The sequence below is a fragment of the Rhinoderma darwinii genome, chromosome 4, assembly GCF_050947455.1.
Source record: "Rhinoderma darwinii isolate aRhiDar2 chromosome 4, aRhiDar2.hap1, whole genome shotgun sequence".
Lineage (NCBI taxonomy): Eukaryota > Metazoa > Chordata > Amphibia > Anura > Rhinodermatidae > Rhinoderma > Rhinoderma darwinii.
Genome location: NC_134690.1, coordinates 12,697,835 through 12,712,440, shown reverse-complemented (window position 1 = coordinate 12,712,440; position 14,606 = coordinate 12,697,835). Strand labels below are relative to the sequence as shown.

The 14,606-nt window shown below is 42.7% G+C and overlaps 1 protein-coding gene across 1 annotated transcript in view; it reads left to right on the top strand.

Moving 5' to 3' along the window:
- The window catches only part of PTK2B (protein tyrosine kinase 2 beta), a 188,466-nt gene that overhangs the window by 133,089 nt on the left and 40,771 nt on the right, over positions 1 to 14,606 (top strand). Inside the window, exons 7-18 of the mRNA XM_075860829.1 lie at positions 1,927 to 1,981; positions 2,363 to 2,503; positions 3,524 to 3,598; positions 4,437 to 4,538; positions 6,042 to 6,159; positions 7,080 to 7,119; positions 8,351 to 8,397; positions 8,500 to 8,550; positions 10,388 to 10,485; positions 10,928 to 11,015; positions 12,242 to 12,342; positions 14,450 to 14,565. Of these exons, the coding sequence (XP_075716944.1) occupies positions 1,927 to 1,981; positions 2,363 to 2,503; positions 3,524 to 3,598; positions 4,437 to 4,538; positions 6,042 to 6,159; positions 7,080 to 7,119; positions 8,351 to 8,397; positions 8,500 to 8,550; positions 10,388 to 10,485; positions 10,928 to 11,015; positions 12,242 to 12,342; positions 14,450 to 14,565 (1,032 nt within the window). The remainder of the gene's footprint in view (positions 1 to 1,926; positions 1,982 to 2,362; positions 2,504 to 3,523; positions 3,599 to 4,436; positions 4,539 to 6,041; positions 6,160 to 7,079; positions 7,120 to 8,350; positions 8,398 to 8,499; positions 8,551 to 10,387; positions 10,486 to 10,927; positions 11,016 to 12,241; positions 12,343 to 14,449; positions 14,566 to 14,606) is intronic.

The window sequence follows — 14,606 nt, the reverse complement described above, 5'->3', positions numbered from 1 at the left end:
TGCTCCCCCTAGTGGTGGCTGCAGGCAGCATAATATTATCATGTAACTCTATAGGAGTTGTATAATTCTGTATGTAGTGAGATCCCCCTAGTGGTGACTGCAGGTAGCAGAATGTTATCATGTAACTCTATGGGAGCTGTTTATATTTGTATGTAGTTAGCTCCCCCTAGTGGTGGCTGCAGTCTTCAGAATATTATCATGTAACTCTATAGTAGCTGTATATATCTGTATGCAGTGAGCTCCCCTAGTGGTGGCTGCAAGCAACAGAATCTTATCATGTAATTCTATGGGAGCTGTATATATCTGTATGTAGTGAGCTCCCCCTAGTGGAGACTGCAGGCAGAAGAATGTTATTATGTAACTCTATGAGAGCTGTATATATCTGTATGTAGTAAGCTCCCCCTAGTGGTGGCTGCAGGCAACAGAATCTTATCATGTAATTCTATGGGAGCTGTATATATCTGTATGTAGTGAGCTCCCCCTAGTGGAGACTGCAGGCAGAAGAATGTTATTATGTAACTCTATGAGAGCTGTATATATCTGTATGTAGTAAGCTCCCCCTAGTGGTGGCTGCAGGCAACTGAATCTTATCATGTAATTCTATGGGAGCTCTATATATTTGTATGTAGTGAGCTCCCCCTAGTGGTGGCTGCAGGCAACAGAATCGTATCATGTAATTATATGGAAGCTGTATATATTTGTATGTAGTGAGCTCCCCCTAGTGGTGGCTGCAGGCAACAGAATCTTATCATGTAACTCAATTGGAGCTGTATAAATCTGTATGTAGTGAGATCCCCCTAGTGGTGGCTGCAGTCAACAGAATCTTATCATGTAATTCTATGGGAGCTGTATATATCTGTATATAGCAAGCTCCCCCTAGTGGTGACTACAGACAGCAGAATGTTATTATGTAACTCTATGGGAGCTGTATAAATCTATATGTAGTGAGCTCCCTCTAGTGGAGACTGCAGGCAGAAGAATGTTATCATGTAACTCTATGGGAGCTGTATATATCTGTATGTAGTGAGCTCCCCCTAGTGGTGGCTGCAGGCAGCAGAATCTTATCATGTATCTCTGTGACTGTGTGGAGAGACGCAGAGCTCTCCCCCCTATAAAGAATTCTGTACCAATTTAGATAAAATATAATTACATTATAGGTAAATTTACATGACCTAGACCTCTACTAACCCTGTATCACCCCAAACCACCAGGGTTACCAATCACCTGTAAATTCCCAGACATGGTTTAGCAAAGATCATGGTAATATATACGATCTGGAAACATAAACACAACCTTAGGGTATATTCACACAGTGCAGTTTTAGAAACCAGAACCACCAGTGCATAAAAAAATAAAAAAAATATTAGAATCTTTCCTATATACTTCCCCTCCCTTTGTGATCCACTCCTGGTTTAGGCTTAAAAAATGGCACCAAAAAATGGCACCAAAACTGCATGGCCAAAAAACGCACCAGAAAAACAAGTGCGTTTTTACCACGATGTCTGTGCTAATTGCAAATCCGCGTCAATTTACCATAGAGGCAGGGCTCTCGTCTGCTATGGGGTACATGGTAGGAGGGGGTCCAGCAGTAAACTGCTTTCCCTGCTTGTGTGACACTGTCCTGCAGCTGCCACTAGGGGGAGTTCACTGCACACAAATGTATACAGCTCCAATTGAGTTCAATACTACCTGTATAAACCCTATGCAGTTAGCACCCTCTAGTGGTGGCTGCAGGCAGAATTATATCATTTATTAGAATATACAGATTAATCAGTACAGACTTTTTGACTACATTGCTATGTGGCCCTATTATTTCTGTGTATAATATCATATAACTGAATATGAAATAATATGAGTTCTGGCCTTGGCGGTCATTCTATACATTAATCCCGCAGCCCTATGTCATCATATTGTATTGTTCTGCAGGAAAGAAGTCGGCCTGGATCTCTTTTTCCCTAAACAGATGCAAGAGAGTCTAAAGGTAAGATGTTACGGTGATAGTACAGATGTAGCCCAGTTTATCTTGACTCTGATAACTCGGTGCAGCGTGATATCACACAACAAAGGCCATTGAAAAAGTCAAGTTAAAGCTTATTGCCACCGTGTATTTAATGCGTTAGTCAAGATAAAGATGGCTACATCTGTACATGCCCCGCCCATCATGACTTGTAATTCTATATAGCGGGGTCATAATAGGGTTCTCATGCGTATATATGTCCTATATGTCCCAGTCTGAAGAACTTAGGTTACTATAAAATATAACACCATGATAGACGGGAGTTTTTGGAGTCCCCCCCCACTCCTCCATTGGCCACATCCATCTTCACTAATAAGCTTTATGGTCTTTCTGTTCTCTGCGTAGCCCAAGCAGTTCCGTAAGATGATCCAGCAGACCTTCCAGCAGTACGGTTCCTTGAGGGAGGAGGAATGTATCATGCGGTTCCTGAACACCCTTTCCAACTTCACCTCCATCGATCAAGAGACCTACAGATGTGAACTTGCGGTGAGGGCTCCCATTACTGTTACAGAAATCTAGGTCAACTAATCCTCCTGGACAATGGTGGAACTACAAGTCTCAGCAGACTTTACCAGGATGTGTCGTTTCCAAACCTGTAGTTGAAGTGGAGATGAATTGTCACATTGCGATGGTTTGAGGGATTATATAGATAAAAAAAAAAAAAACATTGTCAAAAACCCTATTATGAGTTAATAATTAGGGGTTCCCCCATTCAGGAAACTCATCTATTATCCAGAGTGGGGAGCGGCTCTCTCTCTCTTTCTCTGGATGACCTGTCCTGTCCTTTATTACACAGACAACACATTGATATTAATGAACTCTGTGTAATACTTCATTTCTCCTGTGGGGGCACTGCAGGGAAATTGAACATTTACTGCAGATTTGTCCACAAATTACAGCTGATCGCTGGGATAAATTTATCGTCAGAGGTTCCTTCTAAGAGTAAAGGATTGTCCCAAATGGACAAACCGTTTGAGGCACTTTTTCTTAAACATGGTTCTAGGGAACCCCAAGATTTCTCAAAAAACTCCAGGGGTTCCCCATGATGATAATGGGTAATGGTTGAAGAAAGCTGATGTAGTGTCGGTGTCATTTTGACACACAGGCAGCCAAATTTCCCACAGGGTAAGACACACAGATCTATGATGACCCTCCCCATGATATTCTGCTACACAAAGCCATAAGCATTGGAACAAGAAATTAGGGACTCAATGACGCCACCTTGAGGAGTCCAACCTGCACTACATCATCTCCGCTTCTATAGTTAGGTGCCCTGTGTTGTACAGACACGGTACATAGTGTAGAAATGTAGAAATACATTGCTTTTACATCTATGGCCGCCAGATGGTGACTCATTTACAGAAAGCGATGCCATCTGACAGTGCAGCAACAACATCTTACTGAAGATATAGCAGACGCCAGCTGGTGACCTATGACGGGTATCTGTAGGATGCTAATTTCATAAGATGAATTCCCTTATGAAGTGATTGTATCTTCTCTCTTTAGCAAGGGTGGAGTATAATGGTGGACATGGTTATAGGACCAAAGGGGATCCGGCAACTCACCACCAAGGACTCCAAGGTAAGAGATTGTTACTGCTTCCCAGTGAATTCATCTGATCGAATGACGGCTGCCACTGAACGTACAGTATGTCTAAACTCTATTGAGAACATAGAATCAGCATTTTCTTAAAGTATATCTAACTTTTTTTTAAATAATGTTATTTAATTTTATTCCCTATGAAATAACAATTCTGTTTCTTTTTATTATAGCACTTTATGTTGTGTCGTTCCTCTGTTATTCCTCCTGTAAATCTATGAATAAATTGACAAATGGGTGTTACCGGTTGGGGGTGTGTCCCTACACAGACTGACACTGTCCAATCAGTGCTGTACGAGTAAAACTGTTTAGGGGACACGTCCCTCACAAGGGGAATGGTAACACCCAGTTATCAATTTATTCGTACATTTCTAGGAGGAATTACAGAGGAACTACACAACTTAGACTTCAAGGCCCAGAATTGATATTTCAGGGGGAATACAAGTATTTACTAAAGTTGACATGTCAGGAGAGGTGACAAGTTTTGCTTTATTATGCCTTGTGCCTGAGGGGGGCGGAGCATGACACAGGGAATGAAGAAACACCAAAGACAGAATCCCTGTGTTAAGCTCCGCCTCCTCGGACCGTTTGATCTCAATGGGTCATACACACATTTTACACCACCCATGTTCTCCTTTGTGGGTACAGTTGGCATTGGTATAACCCAGCACACACCCGTCTATATTTAATGTTGACTTTTATACGGGCGAGTGTCACAATGAATAACGCAGTTTATTATTCCATAAATACCTCTGTGCCCGGTACTGGTCCATGGTTCTGTACCCTGGGTATATTCATTGGCTCTTCTCTGTCTCTGCAGCCCACATGCTTTGCCGAGTTCAAACAGATAAAATCTATCAAGTGTTCATTACTGGAGGACGGACGGGCATTGCTACTGTTGGGGGTATCTGGCGCCCCCCAGGTAATTAGATGCTGTTATAGTTTTACTCATTATGATACATAGAGCCTTTTAGGGCAGTTATCGACAATCCGTGGTTCTCGTGCTTGCAGCCCATCTATTATCATAGCTACTGACCTCTAGTGGCCAGACAGGTAACACTCCAGACTAGAAAACAAAAAGAATCTCATTTTACAGCTTGCAGTAAAATTGAATACTTTCGCCTCATTATGCCGGCAGCCATCTCTTCTAGCTCCACCATAAGGGCCAGTTCACACATTGCGAAAATACTGCGACTTTCTGCAACGGAATGTTAGTTGCGGAAATTCCGCAGCAAATACAGTAGCAGCAAAGTGGATGAGATAAGACAAGTCTCATCCACATGCTGCGTAAATACCATGCGGAAAAAACGTTCATATCAAATTGACCTGCGGTGCGGAATTTTATTCCGCAGCATGTCAATTGTATTTGCGTAATCGCTGCTTAATTGTTGCGGGTTTTCTGGGTTTTCCCCATTGAATTCAAACCCGCAACAAATAGCAGATGTTGCGTTTTTGCGGTTTTTCGCCTGGAATTCTCTGTGGCGTACAGGACGGATATGCTGCATGTTTTACGCAGCGTATCCGCCCCTTGTGTGCGCATTTTTCTATCAATAGGAAGAGGTGAATAATAGACCACCCTGGCAGCAGCTTATCTCCTGCAGGAGCAAAGGATCGGGAATGTTCATATCCAACATGCCTAATCTAATCTCCGACAGTCCAGAGACCCTATTCACATTAGGTCATCAAGCTATCCCACAGAAATTGGTTGGTTCCGCTGACTTTTATCTCAAGTGTATGGCAAGCTTAATTGGCACAATGACAGGTCTACAGGTTGTACTGCATGTGTCAAGATAAGCAGGCTTCACACTAGATAGACAGCTGACACAGAGCATGGGGCCGGGTTATCAAGGGGCTGGGTTTTAGTGATGTTACTGACCATCTCCACTTCTGTACTATTACTACTTCATTCTCCGAAACAAGCTACAGAAAAAAAAATTGATGTGGATTTTAGAAGGTGTAATGGCAATAAATCCGCAAGCTTAATAGCTTGTGTTTCTGCAGTGTGGGTTCGACTGAAGCAGATCTTGGAAATACTTACATAGGGAAAGGAGGTAAAATTAAGGGGATTTTCCAGGATTTGAAAAACAGCGCCACATCTGTCCATTGGTCGTGTCTGGTACTGCAGATCACTTCCATATATGAATAGGACTGTGCTGCAATACCACACACATCCTGTGGACAGGTGTGGTGCTGTTATTGGAAGAAAGCAGTCATATTTTTCTATTAATGGACAACGCCCTTAACTATTTAGGTGCCGTCATTGCCCTCCTGTTGATCACCATGTCTCTCCAGTCCTCCCTCGCATTATGGGACATTACGTCAGGTGTAGCGGCACGATGTAGCTCACCTATGGGATATATACTGTACACTTGAACTTTTCATTTCACGATATTGAATAATATGACAATCTGTTTGTGATTTTAAGCAATTAGCGATCAAGACACCTTCGCTGGCGGTGGCAGAAAACATGGCCGACCTTATCGATGGATACTGCCGACTGCAAAACGAATCTCAGGAGTCTCTCATTGTCTATCCTGGGAGAGGTGAATACATTTGTGCTGGAAATTCCTCACTGCTGTCTATTATATTGATTTAATAGCTTTAGATTGTACAGGAGGCGCAACACGGGGGGGGGGGGGGGGACAGACAACTGATGGCCTCTGTGCAAAAATAACGCGTGGACCCCCTTCCGCCAACATCCCGCAACTTATATCTTCTCATTTCAAATATATAATGATTGTCATTTTTTTTTTTTTTTTACTATTATTTCCTTGGAAAATTACCAAAATGTCTTAATTTCCTTGCGGCGATAGGTCACATCCCTGGTGGTCTAGGGCAGTGAAGGTTTGAATGATAATCTTCCTGGTGGTCTAGGGCACCAAAGGAGTTAATGATAGCATTCCTAGTAATATATGGTAGTGAAAGGTTTAATGATTAGATCCCTGGTGGTCTAGAGCAGTGGAGGGGTTAATGATTACATTACTGGTGGTCTATGGTAGTCGATGGGTTAATGATTATATCCCTGGTGGTCTAGGGCAGTGAAGGGGTTAATGATTGCATCCCTGGTGGTCTATGGCAGTGGAGGGGTTAATGATTACATCCCTGGTGGTCTAGAGCAGTGGAGGGGTTAATGATTACATCCCTGGTGGTCTAGAGCAGTGGAGGGGTTAATGATTACATCCCTGGTGGTCTAGAGCAGTGGAGGGGTTAATGATTACATCCCTGGTGGTCTAGGGCAGTGATATACAATAGTCCTAAGTGTTAATTATAAGGATATTACAAGTCACTGGATCGGACGTCTCCTGTAATGAAATGAAGGCGGTCGGAATCTTTACATTGATGCTGCGAATACCTCCCGATCCCGGTTGTGATATATAACGTCCTGTATACGCTCTGGTATACAGATATCACGAGTCTGTGGCACAACTTGTTATATTATGATGATTATTATTTTATATTACAGAAAATGACAAGCGAATCAGTCTGCCCAGAATTCCAACCCAGTAAGTAAAACCTCCACTTCCAAATCTTTGAAACGGCAAAAAAATGGCGCAATTATGTCTTATAGTACGTCACATGAACTGTGCGGCATTTGTAATAATTGACTATGACATTTGTTTTTGTACACGAAGCTCTGATTTTTTTTCTTTATGTTATATTTTTTATATTCAATATGTTATTCACTAATTGTCCTGTAGGGGGCAGCGAAATACAACAAAAACTCTTCTACATTTATTTAAACGGCCAGGAGAGGAAATTTCTCTGATCCTGGCCGTTGTAGGAGTCAATCACCGCTGTACACTTACGTACAAGGACGTACTTTTATGTCATATATCGGCTAAAAGACCCCAATTGTGACATAATAGTACATCCATTTGTGTGAAGGGGTTAACGACGATTTCCTGTTTCATATAAATAAAGCTTATTCATTGTGCAATGAAAAGTTCTGCAGCTTTCAAATATAGTTCATTTCCATTCCTCACCATTTTCAAGATCTCTACTTGCTGTCAGTGTATGGAAATATCTTGTTTACATCCAGAGGTTGAAAACCTGTACAATACGTGTCACAGCTGAGGGTCTGTTACAATTGTATCCAGTCTAGGCAATCCTGTGTGAGATATACACAACAGCAGCACCAATCTCTCTCCTGTCCTGACAGTTTGCTACAATGTATCAGTGCAGGCAAATTATATCAGTCTGGAGTCCAAAAGGTTCACTGTCTAGACTGGATACAATTGTAGCAAACCTTCAGCTGTGAGAAGTATTAGACGAAAACAGATTTCATCCGATGGATGTAAACAAGGATTTTCCCTATCACTGACAAGCAGAGATATTGAAAATGTTGATGAGGAATTGAATGTCCGCCCTTGAACACCATTTTGTTTTTAATCTAAATTGGTATAAAATGTTGTGCCGGTTGATTTATTTATCTATATTATTAGTGATTGGAGCTTTGTTTTTTCCTGATACAGAGCTCCAAATCCTCTGCACAGATATAGATTTAAACGATAACTTGCTGACTTCCTGCAGCCGCCACTAGGGGGAGCTCTGGAGCTTGCTGCATACAGTTCTATTATTGAACTCAGTGTATAAGTTGTATACACTTAGCTCCCTCTAGTGGTGGCTGCAGGAAGCCAGCATGTTATTTTAACTTTGTCCGTGCAGGGGTTTTGGAGCTCTGTATCGGATACGCTTTGTATCATTTGAACCTTCAGCTTATCATTTTCTTTACAGGGACGTGCCGGATAGGAGCTCGAGGCTGGAAGACGGGAGCAGCTTCGGTGAGTTGTTCTCTGTAGATTTGCTGCTTTCTGCGATTCGGCCATAATAATATAATTGTTCATTTTTCTGTTGACTTACAAATAAAATCCCCTTCACTCTAGAGTCTGATATATACGCGGAAATCCCAGAGCAGTCGGAGCAGAGGTCTGCAGGTACGTCTCGTACGTTTTATAACATCACCTTATAACTCACTTCTAATAAAAAGTATCGGCTGTGTGTTCCAATAACTTTACCATGGCGGAGCTTAAAGGGGTACTCTGGTTTCAGTAAGTAAAGTTTAATAATTGTATAATGAAAAGATATACAATATTCCAATATATTTCGATATAAATTCCTCATGGTTTTCAAGATCTCTGCTTGCTGTCATTCGATAGGAACCCCCAGTGTTTTTACTTCCAGTGGGTAATAATCTGTCCTGGTCATGTGATGGACACACAGGTGCAGGGCTCGTTGCAACACAGACTGATAACTGTACTGTAACAAATTAAGCACTTGTGTGATCATCCCAAGACCAGGACAGATTTTAGCCACTGGAAGATTTGTAGTTATTATATTTTTTATGTGAGTGTATATATATATATATATATATATATATATACTAAATTTCTACAGCTCACTTGTTAGCTTTGCTGTATAGATTAGGTTAGGGTCAGCAGAAACATCTCATTATTGTTAGAGTGCAGGATCATCAGGGATATTTCATTGTCATTAAAGAGTGAGGGTTAGCAGAGTCATCTCATTACCATCAGAGGTCAGCAGAGTCATCTCATTGTCATTAGAGGGCGGGGTCAGAATAGTCATATTATTATCATTAAAGGGTGGGGTCAGCAGTCATCTCATTACCATTAGAGGTCAGCAGAGTAACTTCATTGTCATTAGAGGGCAGGGTTAGCAGAGTCATCTCATTGTCATTAGAGGTCAGCAGAGTAACTTCATTGTCATTAGAGGGCAGGGTTAGCAGAGTCATCTCATTGTCATTAGAGGTCAGCAGAGTCATCACATTGGCATTAGAGGGTGAGGATCAGCAGAGCCATCTCGTTGTCATTAAAAGGGTGAGGGTCAGGAGAATCATTCATTATTGTTAGAAGGATAAATCAGCAGAGTCATCTCATTGTCATTAGAGGGTGTGGGTAAGCAGAGCAATCTCATTGTCATTAGGGCTGGGTCAGCAGAGCTATCTTTTAGTCATTAAAGGGTAAGGGGTCAGCAGAGTAATCTCATTGTCCTTAGAGGGTGAGGGTCAGCAGAGTAATCTCATTGTCCTTAGAGGGTGAGGGTCAGCAGAGTAATCTCATTGTCCTTAGAGGGTGAGGGTCAGCAGAGTAATCTCATTGTCCTTAGAGGGTGAGGGTCAGCAGAGTAATCTCATTGTCATTAGGACCTGGTCAGCAGAGCCATCTTTTAGTCAGTTAAAGGTGAGGGTCAGCGCAGTCATCTCATTACTGTTAGATGGTGGGAGGGTTGATAACAACTCTATTATACTGCTGGAAGCCTAGATAAGGCAGAATAGTAACACTATACACACAGATAACGCTCCGTATGCTGCTCCTCCGTCACTCCCTGGTTTCTGTACTCCATTACTTCCAGAGGACCGTAATAATCAATGACTTTCTCAGCTGCCATAAAGTGCCCCCAACCTGCTGCACTGTCTATACAGACAGTACAGGAAAGATATGTGTGCCTCCAATATGGCCACGTCCAGGGAAGTTTTTTATTTCAATAAAATTATAAATAGCTACAACTTTTAAAAGTATATCGAATTGATTGAACTAATAAAACTAAAATAAAAAACTTACATGCAGTCCTATGCAAATCCACCAATAACATATTGTGTAATCACTGTTGGTTCCGCCAAATGACAAAACTCAGCTCTGCTACATCTGCATAAATAATCCAGCCAATGACGCTTTCATCGTCATCTTAGCAGGAACTTTTTCATGGGCCACTTACACGTCCAGTCTACAGTAAAGGCATTTATTTCCCCTACAGGTCTCCGCTATACAATGAGCCGAGATGATGTTGTATTGGGAAGGATCCTTGGAGAAGGCTTCTTTGGAGAAGTCTATGATGGAGTATATAAGAATGAGGTATGTACTATAAGGTCCTAAAACTGTGCGTATTACAAAGCCATATAACACATAGGAAATATGTATAATGGTATCTTCAGCACTAATTGTTAATAGGTGGCGCTCTGTCGGAATGGCTTGATCCAACCTTGAGCCCTATAAATAAATCTTTGATGTGTTTGCACCTCATAAAGACTTCTCATGGCAGTGACTCGTGTCTACTATAATGGTCTCTCCAACGTGCAGCTCTCCAGCGGTTGCAAATCTACAACTCCCAGTATGCTGGGAGTTGTAGTTTCGCAACTACTGGGGAGCCACTGGTCTACTTTATAATTCATGATGTTCATACCTTTGGTGCCGTTGTTCTAGTTTTGGGGCCTGTTGTTTGTAGGTGATTCAGACGTGTACCGTTATGTTATATACCGATACAATTATAATATAATTAATGTTCATTATACTTCAGTATAAAGGAGAGAAGTTGAATGTTGCCGTGAAGACATGTAAGAAGGACTGTGCTCTGGACGTCAAGGAAAAGTTTATGAGTGAAGCCTGTAAGTGAAAGTGGGGCTTCAGCAATTTCATCAGATATATATCAGATATATTCAAGATAGTGCCCCCCAGAAATAGTGCCAGAAAGTGCCCCAGAAATAGTGCCACATAGTGACCCCAAAAAATACCACCAGATAATGCCCTTAGAAATAGTGCGAGGGCGTCCCCTCAAAATAGTGCCAAACAGACATTGCCACCCCAAAAAAATGCCCTAAAAAGAGTGCCAGACATATGGTGCCCCAGACAGTGCCAGATAATACACCCAAAAATAAAACCAAGTTCCCCAAGAAATATTCCTAGATAGTCCCTCCAGAAATTGTGCTGAAGTGTGCCGTCAGAAATAGTGCCGAACAAATATTTCCCCAGAAATAGTGCCATACAGATATTGTCTCTGGAAATAGTGCCATACAGATATTGTCTCTGGAAATAGTGCCATACATATAGTGCCCAAAAAGAGTGTCAGGCATATAGGGGCCACAGAACTATTAATAGGGAGTGCCTTCAAAAAGAGTGCCGCAGAAACATTAACCCTGAAAATAGTGCCATGCAGATAGTTCCCAAAAAAGAGTGCCAGCCATATAGTGCCCCCCAGAAAGAGTGCCATACTGATAGTACCCCTAGAAGGAGCAATACAATATTCATTGCTTACCCATTGCCCATTGCTCTTTCGTCCTGTGGACAGCCTGACACAGGCTGGCACGATGACGTCATTACATGGCATCGGTCTTATTTGGGCACTGCAGGCAGGAAAGGGAGTTCCTCGTAGGCTACAGACTGAAAGAGCCGGGGCAGGGTGACAATGGAACTGGTGTCGGAACCACTGGACAAACGATTCTGCAATCTGGTTGTGATATTTATAATTGAATTGGGAGAACGGGAATGAAGTGCCATGCCATACAGTGCCCTAATAATACCGCTATACAGTGCCCTAATAATACCGCCATAGAGTGCCCTAATAATACCGCCATACAGTGCCCTAATAATACCCAGAAAACAGTGAAAACAGTCCTGATTTTTCAATGCAAGCATCAGAGACTGATAGCAAGACCATGATGTGAATCATCCTGAGGAGGATGTTGGGGACTTCATGATGGTGGAGGCCTCAGGGCATTTGTCCCTTTTGGCCTCCCTATAATTCCCTCTTCCACATTACTAAAGGTCCGTTTCTCTATAATAATGATTGTATCTCCTCTATCCAAATAGCATGATTTTTTTCTTTTCCTGCTAGATCTGATGAGGAATTTGGATCATCCACACATTGTGAAGTTGATCGGAATTATTGAAGAAGACCCCATCTGGATAGTGATGGAGCTCTACCCATTTGGGGAGGTAATTAGTTAAGACGACCATTGACATAACAAAAATGATTAACGATCTGAACCATAAATTACAATCAATAACAAGAACTGTTCAGTCGACAGTACTAAAAAAAATTTGATCCAACTGATGGAATATTATTTCTTCATGCATTGCCTTCCAACAGGTGGCGCCATGTCAAATGTTTCAATGTAAATCTGAAATTAAAAATGGCATGTTTAGAATCATTTTACCCATATTGCAAATCAAACGACTAGTAGTATTAGTTTTAGGGCTGGTTTAGGCTGGGTTCACACGTGGCGGAATTGCTCTGGAATTCCGCTGCGGACACTCCGCAGCGTTAATCTGCAGCGGAGCCGTTTCTGCATTGACTTCCACTTCTATTTAGAAGTGTTCGTTTAGACGATGCGTAACATTCCGCTGCGGAGCATAGGCTGCGGAGCGGAATTTGGTGTCCGCAGCATGCTCTGTCTGTTGCGGAGCAGTGGCGGACTCATGGCGGAATTTCTCCATTGACTTCAATGGAGATTCTAAGTTCCGCAATGAAGTCCGCAGCTGTCATGCACATGTTATGTGTGCTGCGGATGCGTCTTGCTTTTTTGCCATGACATTTCTTCATTCTGGCTGGACCTATGTATTTCTAGGTCTACAGCCATACTGAGGAAGTCAATGGGGCTCCCGTAATGACGAGAGCGTTGCTAGGAGACGTCTGTAAATAGTCACTGTCCAGGGTGCTGAAAGAGTTAAGCGATCGGCAGTAACTGTTTCTGCACCCGGGACAGTGACTACCGATCCCAATATACAGCAACCTGTAAAAAAATATAAGTTCATACTTACCGAGAACTCCCTGCTTCTGTCTCCAGTCCGGCCTCCCAGGATGACGTTTCAGTCTAAGTGACGGCTGCAGCCAATCACAGGCCAAGCACAGGCTGCAGCGGTCACATGGACTGGCGCGTCATCCAGGGAGGTCGGGCTGGATGCCGAAAGAGGGACGCGTCACCAAGACAACGGCCGGTAAGTATGAAATTCGTTTACTTTCACTAGGGAAAGTGCTGTCCCTTCTCTCTATCCTGCACTGATAGAGAGAAGGGAAGCACTTTTCCCGCAGTCCGCAGCAGCTAGTCCGCATCAATTTTCTGCACATTTTGTGCAGATCCGCAGCCGTAATCCGCAACCCGGATTAGGTGCGGCATTGATGCGGACAGTTGCGGAGGAAATCCGCCACGTGTGGTCATGCCCTTATCGGTGCTCCCGGCCACTGGCTGTGCACGGAACTGCAGCACAGCCCCATTCACTTGCTGTAGTTCCCTGAACAATGGATGTCCAGAAGTGCCGCTGTGTAGGGAAAAACTGTATTTTAATCAGATTTTACTGGTGTCCAGTTTTCACACTGAGCAGTCACAATAAGCTGACATTTCCTGTTTTCTGTAGCTCACTTGTCAGCTTTGCTGTATAGATTGGGACAATATGAGCAGAGACATCTCAGAATTATTAGAGGATAAAGGATTTAAGGACAGCTCTATCGCACTGTGGAAGGGCTAGATAAGGCAGGATAGTAACACTTTACACTACACACAATAATGAGGATGTATTACACAGAAACTGGATATATATAAGGTAACTATAGGGCCAATCTTGATCAGAGGTGGTGGAGCTTCATTTAGGGTTCATTGTATTCTTTTCTAAAAAGGCTTTTAAGGTCCGTGATATATGGACAGTATGTCCTCTGCAATTCGCGGACCGAACCCATTTCAGGGAGCCAGGCTCCTAGCATTATAGTTATGTATGATGCTAGGTGTCCCTGCCCCCCCACTCGCGGGAATATTGTCCGATACTGTAATTAAGTTTTCAATACGGGACAGTTGTCCCTTGGGGAGGCAGTAACTCACAGCATCATAGATGACTATCATGTAAGGAGTACGACTCCCTGAACTGTGTTCTGTCCGGGAAATGCGGCCGACGAATGGTCCATATCTCACGGACTGAATAAGGCCTAATTGATATGTCATTGATAACTAGGTATAATCTCTTATATATAAGCACAGGTGAAAATAAATGGTCAATATGAACATGGTTGATCGAATGATTAAGAATAATAATCCATATGGTTTCTCCACAGCTCGGGCTGTATCTGGAGAAGCACAAGAACACCCTACAGGTCCTCTCTATGATCCTGTACTCACTGCAGATCTGTAAAGCTCTGGCCTATCTGGAAGGAATTAGCTGTGTCCACAGGTAACGCATACCTCCCAACCATCCCCGACCTTAAAGAGGCA